The sequence below is a fragment of the Vicia villosa genome, linkage group LG2 (assembly GCF_029867415.1).
Source record: "Vicia villosa cultivar HV-30 ecotype Madison, WI linkage group LG2, Vvil1.0, whole genome shotgun sequence".
NCBI classification, from domain to species: domain Eukaryota; kingdom Viridiplantae; phylum Streptophyta; class Magnoliopsida; order Fabales; family Fabaceae; genus Vicia; species Vicia villosa.
In genome coordinates this window covers 174,928,925-174,950,372 of record NC_081181.1, presented here as the reverse complement: position 1 = coordinate 174,950,372, position 21,448 = coordinate 174,928,925, and the positions used below count along the sequence as shown (strand labels likewise).

At 31.3% G+C, this 21,448-nt stretch overlaps 1 protein-coding gene across 1 annotated transcript; it reads right to left on the bottom strand.

The window, feature by feature from the left end:
• Window positions 1-4,161: 4,161 nt before the first annotated feature.
• Window positions 4,162-5,807, bottom strand: LOC131647488 (extensin-3-like). The gene is made up of 2 exons (XM_058917372.1): window positions 4,872-5,807; window positions 4,162-4,417 (listed from the first exon to the last, which is right to left on the bottom strand). Exon 1 carries the CDS (start codon window positions 5,770-5,772, stop codon window positions 4,897-4,899), a length of 876 nt encoding a protein of 291 aa, XP_058773355.1. The 5' UTR covers window positions 5,773-5,807; the 3' UTR covers window positions 4,162-4,417; window positions 4,872-4,896.
• Between the last annotated feature and the right edge of the window lie 15,641 nt (window positions 5,808-21,448).

Below are 21,448 nucleotides of genomic sequence, written 5' to 3'. Positions count from 1 at the left end.
ATTAATTAAAGCCGAAGCTAATATAACGCAGGCATCACAATAGTGTCTCATATAACTGACGCTAACACATAAAAGATGATATTTAAGTGAAGCTTAAAGTCGACACTACGGGGAAGGTAATAATGATTGAAGCTAAAAATTGACGCTACCACATATGAAATTATATTGAAGTTGCCTTTTTAACCGCAGTAGGTGATATTAGCGTCCCAATGACTGACGCTATAGGGAAAAAATATTGTTTTTAGCGTCGGTTTCGTAAGCTTGGCGTCCCTTTAGCGTTGCGATAGTCACCGCTAACAATAGCGTCTGTTGTCTGCTATGCTTTGCTTCCACCTTTAGCGTGTCCGCCCCGAATCCGACGCTAAACCGTCGCTAGAACGTTATAGCGTCGGTTTTTGGCTATTTAGAGATGGCTTTAGGCCGACGCTAAAACGCAATTTTCTTGTAGTGTATTAAATGATTTTTATATTTATAAACTCAGGTGAATATTTAATACAAAAATTAAAACCTCATCAACTTTAACTTTGCTATCATTTGCAAAGTTGTGTCAATCACACTACTATAATATATATTCACTATAAGAAATAAGATATTTTGCAGCAACAATCAATTTGTTGGTAAAAATTATATTTATAACAACAACTAATTTAAATTGTTACAATATTTTTTTTCTCAGCAACTTCACAATAGTTGGGAAAAATGACTTATCTCAGCAACATTTATTGTCGCTAAAAATAGTATTGTTTTTTATATGCATGTAGCAACATAATTTGTCATAGTAAACGGTACAACTTTTTGCTAAGATTTTCGTTGAAAATAATACCCTATTTTTTACGGCAACATTGTAAAGTTGATGGGAAAACAAATATTTATGCCAATAACATAACTTATTGTTGGGAATGTTAAGAACAAAATTATAATATTTTCCTCAACACATTTTCTTGAATGTGTTAAACTGTATATTTTAAAAATAATTAAATAATTTTTTTCACATACATAATATTACATTAGGCGAAGAATTATTTAGTGATTATACTTCTATGATCTAAAATTTATAAACTAAAAAAGGAAAGTTTTCATTTTTATTTCGAGATATACGTAGTATTTTTTTTAAATTAAAATTTGTTTTGAAGACAGAAATGTATTTTATAGAACTCATTTATTAATTTTTAATTAACATTTATTTTATCCTTCGCCATTAAACTCTTTCTCTTTCCGTAAAAAAATCATAAATTCAAGATGTTGTGAAAAACGATGTCAAGAACAAAATATAATAGGAATTAGGGAAGATAAGAAGAACATAAGAATTGGTTATAACTGCTATTTTTTTACTTTCTCTTAAAACAAGATTACAAGTTTACAAGAATAACAAATAACCTCTCTCACCCTAAATTAGGATTTGCAACTTAACAATGATGAGAGACTAGTATGCTATTTATAATAAAACCTAACATACTAACTAATGGGCTTTTTCCACAAGGCCCATCACACAAGCCAACTTAATAAACAAGCTAACTTAACAAATTAGAGTTTAAACACTAAAACCTAATTTAACATGCTAACAACCCTAACATCTTCGACACAAGCATGTGAACAACCTTCGACTTCATGCTTAATCCTGTCGAACCAAGAAGCTACCCTTCGATCATACTAGAGTTCGATCCAATATCCCACACAAGAATACCCTCAAACTTAAAATTGTAACTACCGCTCCCATTTTGAATGCATTATGTCGTGTTTTGTCCGACACTAACAGTTAACATCATAGCTATGTGGTAAAAAGCTTCATTATCAACTGCCTTTATGCTTATTCATGGAGTTGAGCATCAAATTTATCATCCTTGTTGTATGAATTCTCTTTTAGACCGATTTTTTTCCCGAAGTAGAGATCTTTACAGACGACCACTCCATCATAACCTACTTTTTCACAGGTATAAAATTTTAAATTATCATCCTTCAATTTTACTCTTGCTCTGCTTAGATCTCTCCTTCATTCCACAATCAAACATCATTATGTTATACCCATTTTTATTTGGGTGAGTGTTTATTTTTTATTTTTTTTGTTTTAAGAAACCCTAGCCTCCTATGTAATTGGTGTTAAATTTTGGTTCACTAAAGAATGGTAATATTTTTTTCTTTTTGAATACATGTTAATCTATTATTAGTGATGTATGTTCTTTTTATACAAATAATATTTGCGACCAATCTTGTAGATCTATATCTTAAACAATTATACTACAACTATAATTGAAAATTTTGCTGCAAATATCGTTGAATTAATTAAAATAAATACCATAGTGATAGAATAATATCGTTACTTATATGCAATGTACGACGGGTAGGAGTTGAAGACTTCGTTAAGGTTAGTGTCAGATAATCTTTTGGAAGGTAATTCTTTATATTATATAATTATATTATAATTGTGTTTTAATTGCAGGTTAAAGGTGCTTCTATTTCCCAAAGAAAATCAAGACTAAAATACATAAAGAAAGATTAGAATCAAAGTTATAAAGAAGAATTACAGTAGCAGATTATTGGAGTCAAATTTTTATTTCTTAGTAATGCAAATTTTTAGTTTTCTTTTAAAGAAAATAAGATTATTTATAATTGTTTAATTTTTTATGTTATAATAGATGATTTATGCTATTTTATATTTTAATATTATATAAATTTGTGTTAATAATTTTGGATTAAAAAATTACATTATTAGTACTACAATTTAAATTTGTACTAAACCTTTATTAAATGTCATAAGTTAATGGAAAATAGGTAAATTCTTTATACCAACTACTTTTAATATCGAGGAATAAATGACATGGAAGAAATTTATATTGTTAACAAAAAAAAATATCGCAAGGACCTTTGTTGTTAACAAAAAAAATTTATCACAAGGACTTTAGTGGTTGACCAAAATACATTTCTTTTAACAACTAGCTATTGTCTTGTGTCCAATAAGGCAATAATAATTGTTGTTATAAAAACATTAGCTATGACAGCAACATTAAATATTGTTGCAAAACTTTTCACAACAACACTTATACCAACGACATGCATCGATAATTTTTTTGTTGTGAAAATACATTTTGCAGCAACTTTGTATTTTTCTCAGCAACATATGTCGTTGTCAAAAACCATTTTTCTTGTAGTGATTTAATAACACAATATTACTACGGTCGTTTAAACTATCGTAGTAATAATTTATTTTCGCTTGTCTGAATTATTTATTATTTTACTATAAGGCATTTTATCATGGTCCTTCATACTCAGGAGAACAATTCAATGTTCCTCTTGAGCGGGGAGATCAAATCCTTCTTTTGAGATTTGGACAGCAAGCTGCGCAACTTATTGACTTAGTGAGGCAAGGGTCAGATCTAAACCTCTTTCACATCTCCGGTTAGGGTAAGCCTTTCAACCCATAATCTTGGGTTCCATCTTACATTATCGGAGTCATCCTTTTTAGGGTAAGGGATTTCAGCCAGGGTGAGGGGGTCCATCGCTACTTCCAAGCTATTTATGTAACATTCTTGGATGAGTGTCTAGAGTCCATTGACCGTCCCCAGACACCCATTAAGTAATAAATATTTTATTCTTAGGTGGTGTGAGAACATAACCTCCCATAACAAAGTGAGGTCAGGTCTCCCTAGGATGACGTTGTAAGGGGATGCGACTTCTACTTCTCAATACTTTATTTTTATGGACCTTGCGCTTTCCCTTGAACCTATTGTAGAAATGTAGCCATAGATATGTACTGGTTCACCTGACAGACCGATCAGGAACCGCTGGTAAGATCCAATGTTGTGGGGATTTATCTAGAGCCCCTAGAAGGTACTCCAAAATAGAATGTTTGCATTGGGGTAGATTAAACATTGAGTTTAATTTAACTAACTTCAAATTAAATTTTTGTCTTCTATCTAATTTGAAAGAGTTGGTTAAAGTTGTGAAAATGTCACCTTAATATACTTCACAACGACTTCTTAACGAACTGATGCAAAAGATCTATTGAATGTCACATTTCTATGTTAAAGAAAGAGTGTCAATTTTTAATGTAGTTTTAGTTAACTTTTCCAATTGCATACCATCACATTAATATTATTTGCATCACCCTTAAATTATTATTTTTATATTTAATTCATATGTATAATAATATTGTAGGACCGAATAGAATAGAATAGTATAACATAGTATTTATTTTTATTTTGGTGACCCCTTCAAAAGAGTAACTTGCAAAATACATTACACACATGCCTTAGAACTGTCTAAGTTCAAAAACCAAACACACTAACAATGAGAATAACAAAACACATGAGATAAAAGGAGTGGCTTTTTCTTTAAACAAACTTTGCTTCCGTTGTTTTCTTCCTTGTATTATTTATTTCCAATGCATCTTCCTGCTTATTTCCAATATAGACCTAAAATCCTACAAAAGTATATACACATATAGATATATCAAATATATTTCTTTATATTACCGTAACGAAATTATAATAGTCAAATACTTCTTTCATATCATTTTCGAAAAATGACCAAAAACTTAGAAATAATAAACTAATAACCTAAAGAAAAAAGATACTTCCAAGAAAATTTAACATTTTAGATTATAGAAATCAACTGAAAGTGATGTCAATATTGATAATATAAGAAAATGACATGCATGTGTTGGCATGTTAAAGTATTCAAATCACTTATTTTGTTTCTCTTGTTTAAATGATTTGTTGATATATATATATATATATATATATATATATATATATATATATATATATATATATATATATATATATATATATATATATATATATATATCCAAATTTTCTTAAATTATTTTAGTTATATGAGATGTGTTTTGGTAATGTGCAGATGAAGAAGCATACCAAGGAATCTACTGTAAGCCACTATCTAGTAGTGGTAAGGTGGGGGAGGTGATGCATAGATGTAATGTGGTGGAGGAGGGGAATATACTGGTGGAGGAGGTGAAGAGTAGACATAGTGTGGTGGAGGTGGTGAGTAAATCGGTGGAGGAGGAGATTTATATTTGTAAACTGGTGGTGGTGGTGAGTATACAGGTGGCGGAGGAGATTTGTATTTGTAAATCGGAGGTGGTGAGTAGTTAGGTGGAGGAGGAGATTTGTATTTGTAAATTGGTGGTGGTGAGTAAACAGGTGGAGGAGGAGATTTGTATTTATAAATTGGCGGTGGTGAGTAGACAGGTGGAGGAGGAGATTTGTATTTGTAAATTGGCGGTGGTGAGTAGACAGGTGGAGGAGGAGATTTGTATTTATAAATTGGTGGTGGTGAGTAAACAGGTGGAGGAGGAGACTTATATTTATAAATCGGTGAAGGTGGAGGTGGAAACTTGAATGGCTTTCCAGGTGTTGGAGGAGGAGATATATATTTGTAAGGAGGAGGAGGTGAGTTGTACTTGTAGACTGGTGGTGGTGATGATGGATATATGTGAGGAGGAGGTGGTGGAGATGAATACTTATATGGTGGAGGAGGTGAGTTGTACACCGGTGGAGGTGGTGACTTGTACTTGTAAACTGGTGGAGGAGGAGAAGGATATTTGTATGGCTTCTCTGGTGGTGGTGGTGGTGGTGAACTGTAATGATAAGGTGGAGGAGGTGAGTGCACTGGTAGTGGTGGAGAATGGTAATAGTAAGGCTTAGGCGGTGGTGGTGGAGAAGAATAGATGTAATTGTTTGCGTGAGATGGCAAGGTGAGAGAGAGTATTGTCAATGCAATAGTGAGAGCAATAGAGGCCATTTGAGACCCCATGTTTTCTCAAATTGGTTTTGTGTTGCTATTATGAAACATAGCATCACCCTTTATATAGTTTTTTTAAGTTAACTATTCATCTTGCTTGGCATAGTATCATATACTATGATTTGATTCCTATTACGATTCACCTAGTATTCAACATCTACCAAAAAATATTATACAATATTATGTATAAATTATATATATATATATATATATATATATATATATATATATATATATATATATATATATATATATATATATATATATATATATATATATATATATATATATATAGGGGATGTATCAAGTACGAGGGATTTTAAAATAAGAGATAGGAGGATTCATTAATAACAATTGGATTTGATAAATGATCTTGATAAAGTTAAGTCCATAAATGTTCATCAAGACCATTTATCAAATCCAATAGTTATTAATGAATCCTCCTATCTCTTATTTAAAATCCCTCATACTTGATACATCCCCTATATATATATAGGGGACGACTCAAGTGAGAACACTTGGTTATTATGAGAAATGAGAACAATGAATCACGGCCATTAAATTTCGATTTTGTTGATTTTAATGGTCTGGATTGGTTTCTCTTTCCATGATCCTTAGTAATTATTTTAAATCAACATAGAAAGAGAAATCAATCCAGTCCATTAAAATCAACAAAATCAAAATTTAATGGTCGTGATTCATTGTTCTCATTTCTCATAATAACCAAGTGTTCTCACTTGAGTCGTCCCCATATATATATATATATATATATATATATATATATATATATATATATATATATATATATATATATATATATATATTAATTTTTTTATGAGAAAAAAAGAGTATGTACTGATGATATAAATTAATTTTACATAATCAACCTAATCGGACGTGTGTATCCAACCGAATCACTTTCAAATTTAAAAATACTTATATTATATAGCAGAATGTTATAATTTTATTAAAAGAATTGTGTAAAACTAGTTTATAATGATAATGCACCATCTTTAAACTTTTCTTTTATTTGGGAAATAAAAATAATTTTTTAAAATTCACACAATTATTAATATCAAAGTTCAAACTTTAATGTTAATGTCCTATCTAACAATATTAATTACTGTCCATTAAATGAGTTAGAATAATATTTTTTATTAATAGTATTTTTTTTTTACTCATTCAAATTGAAAAATACATCGATCATTACAAATTCAAGATCGCTAAAAACGAAAAAAGGTGAATCTGCAAACAATCTTGCAACACCTAGGTTAATAGCATACAACGGCAAACTGAAAGTGCCTACAAACTGAAAGTGCCTACATATATGACAAAATAAAAGTCACCAGAATATTCATACTTCTGGATCTGCAACATTGACGCCCAAGTCTTCCTCAAATCTACAATGATTTGAAGTAAATGTGTCAATCTGAACCAACAAACACCGTACTAAGACCAGAAAACCAACAAACACCGTACTAAGACGGAAAAACCAACAAACACCGCACAAGACGATGAAAACTTAAAAACACACAAAAGAAGAAGCAAATCTATATGGATAACCACTTATTTACCTAATATTGTCAAACACGTCATACTACTGAAACATTTACTATGTGAGAGAAGAAATACTTTATAATATTGAAAAATTATGATCTGCCTTTGAATAAGTGAGTATGTTTTCTGGAACGATGTAAAGGTGGATTTGGCTTTGATAGTGACGTATGCATGAATGAAATGTAAAGAAAAGAAATAAAGTATGTAGCATATTACCTAAAAAATATTGACAATGTGCCTTTATTTTATTTATAGTGAGTATATACCAGTCACTATTTTATTATTTTTTTTTGTAAGCTATTTTCAAAGTTAAGTAAAATTAATACACGCGCAGTCCTTGTTTATTTAATTATAGTGTATTTCATCAAATTCATTTGTCCTTTTTCAATAACAAACTTTGAAAAAACTTACATACTATCTTATCTTATGTTTGTTGTCTTTAAGTATAGTTGATATGTTTCGCATCACGGATGAATAGATAGTTTATTAGATTTAAAAGAGAGATATCTTATATACATGATATCTTAAGATATCTTAAGATTTTACGTGGAGACGTAGTGTCTGCTTCTTTTATTGTTCTAGATCATTATGTTTAATGTTATTCTCGACTTGTTCAAACTTCCCATTAAGTGATATTATAGTACGGTTCAACTGAGCCTCCTAGTATCAAGAGTTTCTCTGATTTAGGTGTTCATGTAGTGTATTTTGTTAAGGTACAGCAACAATGTTGCAAGTAGATATGGATGAAAAATCTTTCATTTGGGGATGAGTATATATAAGAATGAATGATCTTTAAGTGTGAGTATGAAGTCTCACTTATGTTGTTGCTCATTATCTGATGTGGATAATCTCACATGACCCATTAATAGTATTTGAGCCTAATTCGACTTTGAGGGAGAACAAAAGATGGATAATGTGTTGGATTGTGTTATAGGATATGAAAACTCACACTTGTGAAAGATATTGTTGGGGTTCAAGTGTGAGGAGTAAGTTTTACATCATCTATGAATGAATAAAATGTTGAATATATAAGAAAACTAACTCATTTACATGATTTTGTATGGAGATGTCGCATCTTCCTATTGTATGATTTTAAAATCATTGGACTCGAAGTAGCTCTCGACTTCAATTGACACCAAAAAACATTGTTTCGCATAGCTGTGCAATAATTTTTATTTTTTATACTATATATTACACATTCTATTCAACCAATTGGAGGTAACTATATAGTATAAATTTTAATTTTTTTTATAATTTATCATATTTTATTATTAAAAATTTAATTAAAAAACATTTATTCACAAGCAACATTGATTGAAATATTTTTTTGTAAAAAAAATAAATTTGAGTATTTCATCTATTTGTGGTAATTTTTTTGAAATCATGTTTTCTTAAAATGTGTGTTTGTGTACGCGTGTGTATGCAAGAGTGAGAAGTTAAACCAAGGTTATAAGAGATACACTAGATGCATACTAATAAACACAGGAACAAAAATGGTAGGTATAAGAGATACCCATCAAGCCCCGCACAGAAAAAAATAGAATAAATAAAGAATATAACCTTAAATAACAACCACACCATTAAAAGGATCAGACTAGATCATAATAACAAGAACCGCCATCAATAGAATAAAATCCTACAAAGTCAATTCAAGAAAAACATGTCACCCATATAACCATACAAAAGACACTCATATTGCTATCGGCTAAAGCATAAAATAGGGTTATCAAGCTATCTGGATAAAGTACATGAGTAACTTGAAAACATACAATTATACCATTTTTATGCAAAAGAAAATATTGTTATCTTCCAAGTCCTATTTGTTTATAGTCGTTGTTGGAATAAAATCTTCTCATACTCCTTAGGTTTTAACAATAATAAAGTACTTAAAGAACATTTGGGTATACTTGATAAAATGTTAACTAGGTGAATAAAGTATTTTATATCGTCTCTACAGGGGTTAGTGCGATATCACTGCCTTCCACAGTTACTATGATTTTAAGTTAAGGTTTGTAAAGGTTTTGGTTATGAAAGGTACTGATTACATGAAAAGTATATGAAAATAATAACATAGTGAGAATTTAAGGGTTAAATAAACATGTCAAGATTAAATTCCATCAACGTATTTCATATGTATTCAAGTAATCTAGCATGTGAACTTGTTAGTAATCAATATAATCATGTATCACTCATCTACACCGCTTATGTCTAACCGGATATGTGGAATTTACTTTATTGTTTAAAACTCGAGATCAATACTAAAAGCAAATTCAGAAGCCACTGTAGTTATTGGAATGCTCAATATATCACAAGCCATTCTTGCAAGATTAGGACATATACGACTCTTTTCTCTCCAATAAGCTAAGATATCAAAACCAACCAATGGAGGCAACCTTGATTCATCTAAATGAGCATCAAGTTCAAATTTTCCAGTATTGTTACTTGCTTGACTCTCATACTCTTCAAGTTCCTACAAATTAAACATATAAAATTGATAAAAATTTAAATTATAAAATTAACCCAATCAAAAGAAATAAAAATAATATTTTACACTTACTTCACAAATATATAACGAGGATGCCAAAGAATCCTTTACTCCTCCAAAAGTAGGTAGCACTTGTGAAAAGTTAGGATTAGGAGAATTTCCGTGTTTGACATATTCCGCATAAAGCTCATACAACTCACCCTTAATCTTTTTGCACTTGACTTCACTAGTGTTCTCATCAATTTTTGTATATGCAAAATTCAAAAAGTTGAATTTTTTGTTGGATCAAGAATAGCACCAAAAGCCAAGATAATATTATACTCACTCCAATACTTGTCAAACTTTTCCCTCATATTTTTAGCCATGTCTTGAATCAAAGAATCTTTACTTATCAAATAGGAATTAAAAAGACACCCAATCTTCCATGTTTCCCCAAAGTACAAATTAGAAGTAGGATAAGAAGATCCGAAGATCAAGTTAGTAATGTTGTAGAATGGCTTCAAAAGATCACGTATATTTCGGATCTTGCCCACTCTTCACTTGAAGGACAACACTTGAAATTTGAATCTCGCAAACTTAAGCTATAAAAGGCATGACGATAATTGATCGCACTCTTGAGAATTATAAAAGTGGAGTTCCATCTAGTAACACAATCGGATCTTAATCCAATTGTAGTATCGACCTCACCAACATTACTAACACATTCATGAAATTGTAGTGCTCTACTTTCGGTTACCTTTACATAAGCTACACTTTGACTAATTTTGTGCTATGTATCACCAACTACCTTCAATCCATCTTGAACAATGAGATTCAAAATATGCGCACAACAACGAATATGAAAGAACTTTCCCTTAAATAACAAGCTATTTGATAATTCTAAGTGTTCTTTCAAGAACCTTTGCATGCTATCATTTGCAGAGGCATTTTCTAAAGTGATGTTAAAAACTTTCTTCTCTATACCCCAATCACTTAACATTTCCAACACCTTCAAGGCTAATTCTCGACCGGTATGTGGAGGTGTCATGTGAGCAAATTCTAAAATCTTATTTTGCAACTTCCAATTTCCATCAATATAATGAGCAGTTAAAGAAATATAACCCTCATTAGTGCATGCAGTTCAACAATCAGAAGTCAAACAAACTCCCCCCTAATTTGAGTCAACTGTAACTTAAGCTTTTGTTTCTCTTCCTCATAACATTTCATACCATCGCGTGAAACAGTATTTCTAGTAACAAAGGTACAATCATCATTCAACCATTTTTCATATTTCCTAAAAACACTATACTCAACAAAGTTAAAAGGTAGATTGTGTGTAATTATCATTTCAACCAAGATATCAAGATTAACCTTAGGATCAAACTTTTTCTTTCTCAATCTTCCTTCGGCATCAAGTATCATATTACCCATATCATGAAATTTTGGAATAAGCCTACAACTATTAACATGACGAGTCAAATGAGAAGTTCCATTAGTAGAAGCACAACTCAAGAATCTTCCATAACCCTTACATTTACATTTCTCTTTACCATCCACAACCCCAACCTTTAAAAACTGTTCCCACACTTCAGGCGTAAGGGCCTTTTACTTTTTGGTAGTTGGTTCGGAAGACTCTTCTTGGTTAATCTCAGTGTCATCAAGATTAATTACATTAGACAGTGACAATAATGGTACAGGTGGAGTTGCCTTAACTTGCCTAGTATTAACCTCACTATCACTATTAATTTCCATGATTATAATAGACACAAACTATAATCCCTACATGTAAATCAACACAATAACAACAACAAACATTAGTTTCAGACCAATACATAAACATTTCTAACAACATTAAAATTAACACAATAACAACAGCAAGAAACTGATTCAAATCAACACAAACTATTTTCACTAACATTATTAAATCACTAACAACATATAACAGAGTTTTCATGAACAGAATTTTCATGAACAGAATTTTCAATAACATTTCATGAACATAATTTTCAGTAACATAATCAGTTATTACTAACATTCATGAACATAATTTTCAATAACATTTCGCTAACATAACCACCAACAGCATATTACTGTCAACATATTCATGAACGGAATTTTTAAAGTATCACTATCATTTCACTAACATAATCACAGCTCTTAATCAGTTTTATAATCAGTTGCAACAGAGTCACGATCACAGTTCATTAACATTTCTTCCATATTCACAAAATCAGTTTCATAATCATTTACAACAGAGTCACGAAATTGAAGTTCACAATCACTTTCACTAACCTGGAACAAGAGAGAGAAAGGTGTTGGCTTCACAAAACGCGTGTGAGAAAGAGGTGATAGGCTTCACAGATTGGTAATGAGAGAGAGGTGATAGGCTTTGATTCGAAGCTATAACAGAACCACTAGACAAAGAGACATCACCGGCCGCTTCTTCCGATCGTGAAAGTCATCACCAATCGGCAGCCGCTTCCTCTCACGATAGTGAAATTAGGTTATTAGGTTTTGATTGAGTGATACTATGATAGTAGGCAGGAGATTGAGTGATACCCAGTTGGACTTATATTAACTTAGGCAGGGAATCTTGGCCCAATTAAATTTTTTTCTTTTGTTTAGCTTTTTTATGGGTTAGAATTTATAATTATATTTAAAAAACTTCGGGCTACCCATAACCCATATGGGTTGGCCCATATTTTTAGGGCTTTTTTGGGCCGGGCTAAAAAAGGCCCAGAAGTAAATGGGCTCAAAAAATAAGGCCCATGCCCTAAATTTTTTTGGGCTCGATGGACCGGCCCATAGGCTTCGGCCCATTTTGACAACTCTAGATGATAGTAGCATTACTGGTTCAACTAGTATACCACATGATTATAGTGCTCATGAAAAGATTCATTATTCAGCTAAACCACCTACATTTAGTGGTGACTCCACTCACTTTAAATGATGGAAGAGAAAAATGTACACATACATCATTTAGCTTGATGATGACTTATGGGACATCCTTGAGGATTTTATTGATATCGAGGTGAATGGTGTGGGAATGGTTACTGATAGAAAAGTTCTTACACCAGCTCAAAAAAGTGTACAGAAAACACCACATAATAAGATTTATTATTGTTGATTCTATACCTCACTCTGAGTGCATAAAAAACATAGATAAGTTCACTGTCAAGACTATCTTTGAATCATTATCTTCTACTTATGAAGGTAGTCAGCATGTGAAAGAGGCTAAGTCCAACCTTCTGGTTCATCAGTATGAACTCTTCAAAATGAAGGATGATGAAGACATTGAAACCATGTTCTCTAGTTTTCAAGTTCTCATATCAAGCCTTCAGGTTTTGAATAAGAGGTATACATTTGTTGATCATGTCAAAAAAGATTTTGAGGAGTCTTCCTGTGAGATTCATACCCAAAGTCATAACTATTCAATATGTTAAAGACCTGGATAATCTAAGCCATGAGAGTTTGAAAAGAAACCTTCAGTGCCATGACATGGAATTGAATGAAGATGAGCCTATGAAGATATCTAGATCATTGGCTTTAAAATCTGCAACTAAGAATTATAGTGGTAAAGCCTCCAGATCCTCAAGAGTATGCAAATCTTAAGAAGTTTATGATGAAGGAGTTTCTAATGATAACTTTGATGACGAGGAGGTGTCATTTATCATCAAAAGGTTTCAACATATGGCCAAAAGGAACAAGAGATTTTCTGGTAGAAGTAGTGGCTTTAGAAAATCTACTTCCAAAGACAAAGATAATGACCACAAGATCTGCTTCAACTATAAAAACATGGTCATTTCATAGGTGATTGTCCTGATCTGCAAAAGGACATATCAAATAAAGGAAGCTTCAAGAAGGGAGGCTTCAGAATTAGATTCAAGAAGAGTCTCATGGCAACATGTGATGAACTTGAATATAAATAAAGTTTTGACAAAGATGAAGGGGAAGCAAATCTAACATTAATGGCTCTCACATCATCTAATGCAGAACTTGAATCCTGCTCTAGTTCAGAATAAGAAGAAGAAGGAGATGTGATAGTTTCTAACTTATCTCGTTCTAATCTTATTACTTTTGTTCAAGACCTCATTCGTTGTTGCAGAGATAAAGCAAGACACGTGAAAATTTTAAAGAGAGATTATGATCTATTAAAAATGAAATAAAAATGTCTCAAGAAAAAATTGAATCTCTTGAAAAAGATCATAATGCTCTTTTAAATAAAGCTTTTGATAAAACATTGAATGAGCATGAGATGACTCTTCAAAGCTTTATTATAAAAAGTCTTAAAAGAACTAAACTTGCTTATATGATCTATGGAGTAAGTAAGAGTAAAGGAGAAGATTTGGTTTACGATGGAGAATGCTACAACAATGTAAGAAAACTGAGATGTAAGGGATCTGAGTACCTTCTCAACAATAACTTGTTCAAAGAGCGTTTCTCCACAAGCATCTCATTGGTGACCACAATCATTCTGGATATGTAATATGTTACTTTCTCATTGTTCTTCATGTTGAGATTCTCATACTGCTTACGAAGATTCTGAAGCTTCACCTTCTTCACTGATGAATCACCGTCGTAGCATTGTACCAGTGTGTCTCACGCAACCTTCGTCGTCGTTTAAGAGATTCAATTTATCAGTGAAGAGAGAGAGAGAGAGAGAGAGAGAGAGAGCATGTCATATCAAAATGAGTAAGTTATATGAGAATGTGAGGGGTAGAGATCCTCTCCATTTCTTAAAAGAAATGGAAGACTCCATTACTATAGTTTTGAGTATATACAATTAAATAAATGTGAAATAAATGTCACATGTCATGAATACATGTTATTTATATAAAAAATTACAATAATGGAGAAAATGGAGAGAGAGAGAAAAATGGAGAGGATCCTGACCCGAATGTGAGAATGTAATAACAACCATTGGAATTATAATTAATGGTTGAGATTAAAAGATATTTTTTAAAATTTGATTAATAATTTTCTTTCCTCTTAATGACACATGATTTATTAAAGATCACAATTTAATCTCAACCATTCCTTTTTCAATCTAATGGTTCTTATTCATTCTCACATTCTCGTATAACTTATCCACTCTCACTAGATATGGCATATATATATATATATATATATATATATATATATATATATATATATAGAGAGAGAGAGAGAGAGAGAGAGAGAGAGAGAGAGAGAGATAAATAGAATTACAATCATTCAAGAGATGGTATTTTCTCTGTTGCCTCTACTTACCACACTATTATAAAAGAGGTCTTTCACCACAGTTGGTAAAAGGATATTATCACAGATGATGAACAACCGTGATAACATAGAGTGTGGTAGTATGTGTCTTCTTTACCACCAGAAATTGATAAACGTGCTAAAAACACAGTAGCATGTAACATATCTCTATAGTTGCAAAAAACAATCGTAGTAAACGGTTGAGGTAATGAGTTTGATACCTAGCGCTGTCATTTTGACAGGTTTCTCAACATTTCTTCACAATTGTTCCTTCTAACCGTAGTGAAAGACGTATCACACAATATTTCACCATGAATATTGATTTCATTCATGGCAATAATTATATTTGAGTTTATTATAACTTATGTGCAGTGCTTTTATTTTACCAACTACTCACTAGACAGCTAACCTTTCAATCTAATTTAGAAATCAATAATATGACAATTTTCAAATTAAGTTATATTAGAAGAACAACTTAACTGATCAATGTTGTACGAGCTTTATACAACCTAGTATCCATATTTTTCTCTTTAACGGTTATAATTTGTTTCATTGCTTCTATTTCCTCTACTAACACTTCTTTCACTACTACTTCATTTTGCAAAGTATTAATTACTTTGCAGACAAAACTAGTGGTGAAAGAAGTGATAGTAGAAGAATTAGAAGCATTGAACCAAGTTTTAACCGTTAAAGAGCAAGATACAAAAAATGAACCACAAAAAGATCGTTGAACATTGATAAGTGTAAGTTGTTTTCCAATATAACAATATTTCATCTTGTTATTTTCTAATTCGATTTGAAAGTTTATATTGTTAATGAAGGGTTGATAAAACACTCAAACAACAAATTACATTAATAAAAGAACAATATACCTCAACAATAAATTAAACAAACATAAAAAAACATCTACAATAACACAAACAACAACATATATTAAAAACATCAACTTATTTTAACATAAACAACATATTACCTTAACAAAACAGCAACATACATCAACAATATCACAAGCAAACCTCTTAAAAAACATCTACAAGAACACAAACAACAATATTTTTTTTTTAAAAAAAATAACAACTTACCTTAACTTAAACAACAAATTACCTTAACAAAACAACAACATACATCAATAACTTAAACCCTTTACTAATCTTAACAAAAACAATAATATAAAAACTACAATCTCATCTTAACAACAAAAAAAGCAATAAACCCTATATTTCATGTATATTTTGAACAAGAAAAGCAAGACCAAAATTTTGAACAACATTAACACCAACTCATAGAATGTTTCACGAACATACCTTTCATTGAAATTCGTGGTGAAAAGTTATAATTTGTATTCATAATAAAAAAATTATAAATTGCAGGTGTGAGGATTCGGTGTGTTACTAATTCACATATCACAACAATTGTTAAAATGAACCACAGTTATATATGTTATATAGAAATAAAAAAATGAAACGCACCTAATGAACAAATATTACTTCGGTTGGTGAAGTTTTTATAGTAATAGATTGTTATAAAAAAATACTTTATGTAGTAGTGTGATCCTCAGTTTTCCCTTAATATCTCTTTTATCTTCTTATATGTTGGAGAATTGTACTCTTCCTTTCATCTGGATTAGGTGTGCTTCTTCTAAGGTGGTGAAATTTTCTTGATAATTACTACAAGATATATTCCGTAGAGAGAACCTAATTAAGTTGATTTTTGATCTCGATGGGATCTCTTTCAATTGTGTGGGGGTTCGATTGAAACAATTTCCCATTTTTTGACAATGTGGTATAAAATCTTCCATTGGTTGTGTTGTTGGGTTTTGCTTCTTGGTGATAACAAGATTCTTTTTATTTTTTTCTTTGTTTAGGTGGTAGAGCTATGTCTATTGGAGGATTTTCCTATGACTTGACATATTATTGTCTAGTCTATTTTGATGGTTCGTAATGATGACATTTTGTATGCTTTAACATCTAAAATAGTTTTTATGTAGATTAGAGGTGAACTCATGCACTTTCTCCGATTGTCTTCATAATTGCATCCTCTAATTTAACCCATAGTTGATCAAGTGTTTCGTCATGTTGTTGAAGTTGATTTTGGTATGTAGCTATTTTTGTTTCTCTTAGTGGTTTCTACTCTATCGATCGATGAAGGTTTTGGTGATTTAAGATCTGGCATATATCTTATAAGTGTTCTTTAGTAAATAATTGATAAATATATCTTTAAAGTTTATAAGTTGTTCGAATTGGAAGAATATATATCATATAATTTATCAAAAAAATTGTTGGAACGTTATGTCAATATTCCAATATAGGGTGTGGAATCGGAAAAGTTCCTTAAGTGAAGTCCCACATTGTTTGTTAATTAAAAAAAATCATTACTCCCACATTTTTTAGATTAGAAATCTTGGATAGTTTACTTCATTATATAAGAAAATCACATGTTTCATTCCAAAACACACCATAAACTCCTTTTGTTGATTTTTTCCTTCCTCATTCTCGTAATTCCGTGTCTTTCGAATTATTGAAGAGCCAACTTTTTTCCCTTTCTTTCTACTCGTTGAATTTTCGGAGTACTTTCTTGAATTCTCTTTAGAGAGTTATTATGTTAACTTCTCCTCGTTTGAGTTGAGAAATTATCAAGTATAATTTTTTGGATTCTCTTAGGAGAATTATTCAAATTTCTCTTTGTTTGAGAAATTATTTTGAGTGGTCAAATTACCATTATTGAATTTTCTTTGGAGAATTATTGGAATTTCTCTTGGTTTGAAAAATTGTTATGACTGTTAAATATACCAGATACTAAGACTGGTATTTATACCATATTCAAATGTTCTTGGTACCATCATACGGTGTATTTCTAGACCGATTATCTAGCGTGCAAGTAGTTATTGTATAATATAGAACTATACTATTTTATCTTTGAGGCAACGCGGTAGTTTGATTGCTTTGCATAATTTTAGGCAGTGTCGTCAAACGTCTTAAAGAGAGAGACCTAGTTTGCGAATCGATCTGATAATTTCTTCCGTGGCAAATTTTAAAAATTGTGAAACAACAATTTTAAGATGTTTCAAATCACCATGGCTACCAAAGAAATTATTGGTACTTCTGTGGATACTGTCTTTGACAAACCATTCATGTTTGAGAGAAGTCACTTCAAATGTCGGCAACAAAAGATGAATTTCTTCTTAATATTGAAAAAGGTTGCTAACGTTCTGACCAAGGAAATTATATGTCTCTTTCTAGATCAACTAAGCAAGCTATCAGTAAGAAATCTAGGGATTTAGAAGGAACTTAATAGTGTTGAAATTAAATATGTTGCACTGATTAAAGCAAATGATTTACAGCTTAGAAAATAAACCACCTTATAGAAATAGTGATTATTACATTCTGAATGGACTTACAGATGATTTGTATGATTATTACAATAGTTTTGTGAGACTGCTAAACAAGTATGGAAATCTCTGCAAAAGAAATATGACACTGAAGATGCTGGAACAAAAAAGTATGATGTAAGCCGCTACTTAAAGCGTCATATGGTAGATGAAAGATCTGTGGAAACACAATGCCATAAAATTCAGAAGATTGCTCTTAAAATAATTACTAAATGTATTGTTTAGATGAACAATTCAAATTTCTTTTATTATTGACAAAATGCCCCTAGTTTGAAAGCTTTTAAAATTATGCTTTGCTGCAAAAATAAAGAATTTTCAATTAAGAGTTTGATTATTCGCCTTCAAATTGAAGAAGAATCTTAGAGACATGATCAAAGAAAAAAGTCTTGGTTGTTTCAAATAACAAAAAGAAATTCGGTGTAGTTCTGAAACCATTTGGAAAATGATTAAAGAATCAAAATTAGAATGTTGTGAACCGAATTAAAAATGAGAACCCTTCAAGTTCCCCAATTACCCCAACTAATAGGCAACAATCACCACCACAAAGAAATGACAATGGAGTTTTATCTTACTTTAATTATAGAAAACCCGGTCATGTGATTAAGAATTAAAGGATCAATTTTGAACCATGTGTTGTCCTAATGCATAAGTTAACCTGATTGATGAGCAATTTATTGTTTTGATCACTAAAATTAACAAGATTGGTGAATCTGATGGTTGGTGGATAGACATTGGATGTATACTCCCGATATTACAAAAAAAATATTGTTTATTATTTTCTTCAGAATATGGTAGGTTTTAGTCAGTTTATTGGGGTAGATATGTACACCATCACAAACAATAATATTTTTGTGAATGAAATTGATATGTTTAAGAATTTGTTAAAAAGTTTGAAAATGATTTAGTAAGAAGATTAAGAGACTTGTAATGATGGGGAAACTGTATATTTCTATTTTATTTAATGAATTTTATAAAAAAAAACATAAAATTGTACATGAAACGAGTGCACCACACTCTCCTGAAATAAATGGTAAAATAGAAAGAAAAAGTAGAACTCTTACTAAACTTGTTATTGCAATTATGTTGAATTCTGGTGCTACACCTCACTGGTGGAGGGACATTTGTTAACTGTTTGCTATGTCCTAAATCGAGTTCCCAAGTCAAAGAGTAAGATCTCTCCTTATGAGATATATTAAAGAAAAGACAACCAAACTTGTCTTATGTAAGAACTTGGGGTTGTCTGGCTTATATAAGAATTATGGATCCGAAGCGAGTTAAACTCTCTAGTAGAGCCTATGGATGTGTATTCATTGGGTATGCAACAAACGCTAAGGCATATAGATTTTATGACCTAAATGCTAAAGTGATCATAAAATCGAATGGTGTTAAACTCTATGAAGACAAATTTCCTTTCAAATTGAGAAATGGTGATGGCACTGAATTGAATCACATTCATGTGATAAGGAGCACCGAAAGCAACACAATAGAAACAAAGCTTCGACGAAGTAAACGAGTAAGAGTTACTAAAGCCTATGGGCTTGATTTTATGGCTTATAATGTAAAATAAGATCCAATAAATCTTCAATAAACCTTGTCATCTCTGGATGGAGGTTATGGCAAGAAGTTATTAACTATGACATAGATTCTCTAGAGTCTAACACGGCCTAGAACTTAGTAAACTTACCTCCTGGTGTCAAACTAATCGGTTGGAAATGGGTTTTGAAAAAGAAAATAAAACCTGATGTAACTATTGATAAGTATAAGGCTCGCCTTGTATCCAAAGGTTTTAGGCAAAGATAAAATATAGATTTCTTGGATACTTTTTCTCCAGTCACTCGAATTAAATCCATTAGTGTACTAATTTCAATAGCCTCTATTTATAACTTAATATTACACCAAATGGATGTTAAAACAACTTTTTTTTAATGGTAACTTAGAAGAAGAAATTTATATAGACCAACCGGAAGGGTTTGTTATTCATGGACAAGAAAACAAGGCGTGTAAGTTAGATAAGTCTTTCTATGGGCTAAAACAAGCTCCAAAACAATGGCACGACAAGTTTGATAACTTAATGATATCGAATTGGTACAAAGTGAATGAAAGTGACAAATGCGTTTATTAAAAATCTGATAGCCGCATTTGTATTATCATACGTCACTATGTAGACGATCTACTCATATTTGGATCAAACATTCAGACCGTTAATAATGTTAAATCATTGTTGTGAAACAACTTTGAAATGAAAGATCTCGGAGAAGTGAGCGTGATTCTTGGTATCGAGATGAAGAGATCCAAGCAAGAAATTTTTGTGGATCAATCACACTATGTGGAAAAATCTTAAAGAAATATAATTTCTTTGATTGTAAACATGTGAGCACTCCATACGATCCAAGCATGAAACTGTTTAAGAACACTGGTGAAAGTGTCGAACAAACAGAATATGCGAGCATCATTGGCAATCTTAGGTATGCCATTGATTGTACTAGACACGACATTGCATATGTCGCAGGATTGTTGTGCGGGTTTACTAGTAGATCAAGTAATGAGCATTGAAAAGCCATCGAACGAGTCAATCAGTACCTTAAAAAGACTGTGAGTCTCGGTTTGCATTATAAGAGATTTCCTATTGTACTTGAAGGATACACTAATGCAGATTGGAATACTTTATGAGATGATTCCAAGCAGTTAGTGGCTATGTATTCAATACAGTTAAAGGGGTTGAATATTAGAAATCAGAGAAACAAACTATCCTGGCTCAGTCCATGATGGAGTCTGAGATTATAGCATTAGCGATTGGTAATGAAAAAGCAAGTTGGTTAAGATTCTAGCTAGCCGAGATACCTTAATGGGAAAAACCTATGCCAACTGTATTGATACATTGCAAAAATTGAGAATCGTTATTATAATGGTAAAAGACGTCAAATTTGAAGAAAGTGCAGCACTGTTAGAGACTATATTTTTAAAGGAGTTGTAAGAGTGGATCATGTACGCACTGATGAAAATTTAGTAGATCTTTTGACGAAACGATTAGCTAGAGAGAG

Bases quoted from the DNA above. Each gene is read 5' to 3' on its own strand.
- LOC131647488 (XM_058917372.1), bottom strand. From the start codon at position 5,772: ATGGGGTCTCAAATGGCCTCTATTGCTCTCACTATTGCATTGACAATA.